The sequence below is a fragment of the Etheostoma cragini genome, chromosome 17, assembly GCF_013103735.1.
Source record: "Etheostoma cragini isolate CJK2018 chromosome 17, CSU_Ecrag_1.0, whole genome shotgun sequence".
NCBI lineage: Eukaryota > Metazoa > Chordata > Actinopteri > Perciformes > Percidae > Etheostoma > Etheostoma cragini.
The window spans coordinates 25,329,435-25,335,465 of record NC_048423.1 but is presented as its reverse complement, the minus strand read 5'-3'; the positions used below and the strand labels follow the sequence as shown (position 1 = coordinate 25,335,465).

At 41.5% G+C, this 6,031-nt stretch overlaps 1 protein-coding gene across 1 annotated transcript in view; it reads right to left on the bottom strand.

Annotated features, from left to right (window-relative positions):
- Nucleotides 1-6,031, bottom strand: part of slc18a2 (solute carrier family 18 member 2) — a 35,184-nt gene that overhangs the window by 9,052 nt on the left and 20,101 nt on the right. Inside the window, exons 2-7 of the mRNA XM_034897916.1 lie at nucleotides 4,896-4,954; nucleotides 4,711-4,794; nucleotides 3,099-3,191; nucleotides 2,693-2,782; nucleotides 2,471-2,514; nucleotides 624-684 (exon numbers count right to left, since the gene is read on the bottom strand). Coding sequence (XP_034753807.1) covers nucleotides 624-684; nucleotides 2,471-2,514; nucleotides 2,693-2,782; nucleotides 3,099-3,191; nucleotides 4,711-4,794; nucleotides 4,896-4,954 — 431 coding nt within the window. The remainder of the gene's footprint in view (nucleotides 1-623; nucleotides 685-2,470; nucleotides 2,515-2,692; nucleotides 2,783-3,098; nucleotides 3,192-4,710; nucleotides 4,795-4,895; nucleotides 4,955-6,031) is intronic.

The window sequence follows — 6,031 nt, the reverse complement described above, 5'->3', positions numbered from 1 at the left end:
GAACGTGACGGTTGGGTTAAGGAAAAGAAGAACGTGACGGTTGGGTTAAGGAAAAGAAGAACGTGACGGTTGGGTTAATGAATCGTGACACGCGGGAAACAATCTTCAGTCTCTTGGGGCAATGTCATGTGTTGTTTGACCCATCCACCCCCCCAACCAACCGCCCAAAGCAGATTTTCTGGCTTTCATTCTACTCGCTACCGTTTTCACACATTCCAGGCACGCACACACACACACACACACACACACACAAACACACACACACACACACCGAACACAGTGTTGTTGACAGCGTTTTTCTGATAGATAGATGACTCTTTAGACAAAAACAAGATGTAGGGCAATGTGTGGCTGGGTTGGCTCAGTGGTAGAGCAGGCACACATGTACTTTGAAGATTAGGCCTTGATGCAGAGGTCCAGGGTTAGAATCCAACCTGTGATGATTTCCTGTATGTCTTCCCCCTTTCTCACCTAACTGTCCTGTCAAAAAGTAAAGGCGGAAAAGCCCAAGAAATATTCTTTAAAAAAAAAAGATGCCAGGTCAATTTCTCGCTGCTCTTTCCCCAGCCCCTTTATAAACGGAAATATTCAGCTGATTCCAAGTGTTGCTATTATTTTCTTACCAGCTGCGATCAGAATGTATGGATCCTTCATCAGCGTTAACAGCGGGGTCCCCTTCTGACTCTGGGAAGGACAAAGGCAGAAGAACAACATTCTGTATTAAATACAAAAAGCATATACTATTTCCCTTAACCAAACCCACTTCTACATGACTCAGGTTACCAATCTAAGTTATGAAAAGATTTTTTATCCTTCCTTTGTATGTTTGCACACACTGCCAACATCACCTTTAAGATAGTCTCGCTTTGGATGGACATCTGGCCCCAGAGGACTACAGGCTAAAGGAGACTTTTGCGTCAGTAACAAACACCAAAGGTCCCTGACCAAGCGTGGCTTTTGACGCTCTGGGAGTAAGAATGTGTTGAACATGCGATCGGTATCCTAAAAAGTACCACGTTCAGTACACACCTCTATTGTGCATTGCTGCATGCCTCTGTGGAACCTAATTGAAACGTCTAATCATTTCTTAGAAATGCATTAGATGAAGAATACTGAAAAGGTGAAAGTATCTGCTAATGACCATAAACAGATTATCTTGTAAACTTTGCTTCCATCAGCAGATCTGTTTGGCTAGTATCTCCGCTAATATATCAGATCATGTGTCATCCTGAAAAGAAGCAGCAGAGGACTCTCCCTTGTTTCATTAGTTAGTGTTCAAAAACTGTCAAAAAATGTCTAATGAGTTCATTGTAGCCACTGTGAGGTACTTTTCCCTCTCTTTAATCTTAATACCCCCATACTATCCACCCTGCCCCAATCACCTTGCTACAATTAAAACTCCATGCAGAGGAATGGAGAAGCAGACAAACCTGACTGACATCCATGGGCTCTTCTAATTACTCAAAGAACTGAGTCGTTTTTGTGCCTAAACTGTCGTTGCCACATGGCGCTTACTTTTTGTCACCTGAACTCAACCGTAGTGTCCGCTGAAACATCGACGTACATACTTTGTAGCCGGGAACATCTATTAATGCCCTGTACCCTGCTCAAAGCCCCCTAATAGCCCCCTCTTCTCGGGTGACCCAACTACCCACTGCCACTGATACGACAGATCTCTGTAGCCAGCGTCATGACTTCTCAAGTTCTTCCACTCCTCCAGTAGCCATGACCGTCTCCGTCATCTGCTTTAAACATGCTCCATTCACTTGAACAGAAACTTGGGTCGCCTGTATCTTTTTAGGACAACCCTCATTAAGTAACAGCAACAGCAAACATGTATTTCACACTATTATTATGGTTAAACTTTGCAGTTAATCCAGAGAATCGTGAGTGTTTATTCCTACAGACCACACATCAACTATGAGCCGTTACATCACTGCCCCTTTCCTTGTGCTTTTATTTTAAATAGCCTTCTAATTGGCGGTTGCCTGGTACCTCTCAGCAGCCTTTGTTAAAGACACATATCAACTCCACAGATCAAAGAATAGAGCCGGTACTGACAAACGATTATTTTAATTACTTACAGTTCCCTTTGTTGCTCTCATTCAGGCTATGTGGGCTTATACAGTTTTAAGTCAGTAATTTGAACTTTAGCTTAAAATGGATTGTAGAATTGATCCTGAATGTTAAATTGTCCCTGAGTAAGGACATTTTGATTCTCTGAATGTCAGGCCCTGTAAAGTATTACGCACTAGTGTCAGGTTAAAGGTTGTATATACAGTAAGTGTTGTCCATGTACCATTTATCTAAGGCCATGGATATTTTGTTGCATGTCATCCACCTTCTCTGTCTCTCTCCACACTTCCTGTATGCACGATCCAATTAAATCAAAATATTCTGCAGCTGTAAAGGTCATCTTAATGAAGTAAGATGAGCTTCAGGAAATGAATGATCATGCAAACAAACTCACCTCTGGTTCCACCTTGGTGGGCTGAAGAACAAAGAGCTGCAGAGCTGTAAAGACCCACACTGAATTAATTTAATGTAAGACTTTGATATCTATAAGAACACCTAGTATTTGAAATGTATGGAATTGTGTTCAACAATGGTGAGCTCACACTTTCTCTTTAACATTCCTTCTACAGTTACTATTCTTGGTGTGGATGTACAGTAAGAGACAGTGTAACTGTACCTCCATCAAACAAAGCCAGGAAAGCCAGAATAAGGAAAGGAGCCGTCTTCCCAACAAACTCATACATCACACTGCCGAATGGGGGTCCGACTGTGGACAAAACACGGCTTGGTCAGTTATGGAGAGATCAACTTGAATATCACTACAGTTAATGCAGCATTGCAACCTAGCTCATTAAGACAGCTCACACTGCAAGTGTGTCAGGTTAGTTTTGAAAATCATTTTACAACGAGATGTATACTAAAACCATGGAATATATGTTTTCACTTGTGTACTTAAAATGAAATGGCCCCATTAATTAATTAATTAATGATGACTAAGTATCAATAGTACATGCGCTCCATGTTTGGTCTGTTGTCACATTTAAAAGAAATGTCTCCTGGTTGGACTACGCATGTTTACATACCTAACACTCCCAATGCCAGCCCCCCCAGGGCGATTCCAATGGCGTGTCCTCTCTCCTCATCATCTGTATACACACTCGCAAGCATTCCCATCCCTGAAAACACACATATGAAACAATCCTGCACCCCTTGTCACTGGTTCAAGCAGATTTTATACAACAAAACCATTAATGATACAGCAAGTTCAATAAGAGTCATATAAGAAATACTGTGTGATTGATATAAGTGCTACTGTAGCTAGTTCCATGATGATGTTGACTTTCTTATAATATGCACGTCAATTATTTACAGTATATATAGTAGGGGGTTCCTACTCTGTTTCTCTTACAGCTAGGGGCCTGTAATGCTTGCCATTTCTGTATAATAATGTCTAACTTTTTGAGATCTCCATGCAAGGCCTGTTGGAATACGCACACATGAGAGAGTCCATAAGCTTCCAGAAAGCACAGACAATGTAATGCTCTGATGAAAGGTTTTACAATTGTTACAATGGATGTCAGCAATTAGGAAACCTCTTAAGAGTATTCCCTTGTTTGTAGCATGCAGCCCACTAGGTACAGTATGTCTATATTAACTGTGGTTAATGTCATTCTACATGCTGTGCATGTCATTCTATGTTCATATGAAGCTAGTCCATATCAACAATGTTCCACTTCCAGAATTGCTCTGGTGCCACCGGAAATACCGTTGGACGACTTTTAGGCCGGACGTCTTTCTCTGTGTTGGCATTCTAACCTCTCTCCCCGTCCTCTGTCTCTTTGTTGGAGCTCTAACCTGCGGCTGATTTCTGAGGACTATGGTTACCTGGTCCTCAGATCTCTGCAGGGTAAATCCAGACAGCTAGCTAGACTATCTGTCCAATCTTAGGACTATGGTTACCTGGTCCTCAGATCTCTGCAGGGTAAATCCAGACAGCTAGCTAGACTATCTGTCCAATCTGAGGACTATGGTTACCTGGTCCTCAGATCTCTGCAGGGTAAATCCAGACAGCTAGCTAGACTATCTGTCCAATCTGAGTTTTCTGTTGACAACTAAAACTACTTCTGAACGTACACATGTTCCACCAAAACAGCTTCCTTCCTGAGACTATTTGGCAGAGGCACCGTTTTTCTGTCTGTGGCTTAGCCACGTCCATGAGGATTGACATTGGTTTAAAGAAATGCTGATAAACCAGAGCACGTTTTTCTCCCATCCAGGAATACAGTGTGGACTAGCCAGACCTTCCTTTGCAGCGCTGTGGAGGAAGGTCTGGCAATGCGAGACTAATATTAAGATAATGTTTTTTTATTTTTGTTTTAAATGAGTTTAGTTTTCACGGTGGATTTGGAGAGATGTTCAAAATAAACCAGTAGCAAGCACTCTTTCCATCAGATGACAGGACAGGGATCTCCTGTCTAGAATGGCCTGTCTAGAACATTTAGGCTACAAACATTTAGGCTACAAACAACCCATAATGCAACACTAATATAAATAACAGGCTCACTCAACAATTTAAGCCAATATTTATCCAATGTCTACAGTATTTTAATTAATATGGATGTATTCAGTTGAGCTGAATAGCTGGACAGATGACAGAGTGGATGTGAGCATCATAGGGTGGGGATGGTGTCTTACCAGCAACAGAAGAGCAGGATGAGCCCACACCCTGCAGGGATCTGGCCACAAACAGCAGAGCGTAGCTCGATGAGAAGGCAAACACTTCACAGCAGCAGGAACAAGAGAAATAGAGACAGATACATCAGGCATGCTGCGAGCATTCAGATTTTTACGATAATGACGACGCGTTGGATGGAACTTACTGATCGTAGAGAGGAACATGATACAGAAGCCAGCAAACAGGGGAAGCTGGTATCCAATTCTAAAGGGACAAAGAAAAAAATTCTACATTTAAGCTAATAATTAGTTTGAGGAGTCTACACACACAGATCCTGTGCGTAGGTTAAATAAATGGCTTCATTGACTTGGGAATTTCATTCTGTTGAAAAAATATGAACGAGAGTCAATGGAGATAGATTCTACCCAACCTGAAAAAACGACATGTTCACTCAAACACACGGTTCTTTCTTTCTGATACACAGCCCCTGCATTGGCTTCAAATAACTCACCGTTGCCACTTGCCTTCTCCCTCGATAACATTAGCCGTTAGCATGGTTAGCATGGTGACATTAGCCACGATTAGCCAGGACCAGTCGGGATCACTCTACTGGCAGTGTCTTTTATTTATATTTGCGAGTAACCAAGTCGGGTAGTCTAGCTATATAATTTAATGTGAGAACACGAATGTTAAAATGTAGCTAATGTGATAAATAAGCCTGAAGCTAATACTTAGCTACATGTTCAGGGGGAAATTAGCCGACCCCTCATTATGGACTCTAATCTGTCTCATCTTTCAAATACATCTCCAATATTTACCCGGGGGGTTGTAACGTGCCTGGAAGTCTGGAATATGACTGGGGACACTAGTGGTTGCACTATGACCATTAATTGCACTTTATCATTTTGTTCTATGCTCTATTGCACATAGTTTGTATGTCTTTTTATGACATTTTCATATTTTTCAAATATTTTAATAAAGAGGATTATGTTTTAATTTAAATACATGGAATCTTAGAAAAACCTTTTTTACCGTTGTATCAAAATCGGCATTAAGAATCGTGTTATTTTACTGGCGTTGGCACCAAATAGTTAATTTTTGGTATTGTGCCCCCCCCTACCATAGACACAAAGCATTTGTAGAAATTCTGTTTTTGCATGAGGTGTTGTTAGCCTGACATTTTAACAGGAGGACTATGACAACATCTTCTTTCATTAAAATGCTAAAAGCCGAGCTGTTGTATCCCCCATAGATCCTGGACACGCTTGACTTGCCTTGTATTGTCCTCTGTCAGGAGGGAAGGTGACTAACAACAGGTAATGTTCCTTGCCTCAATTACAG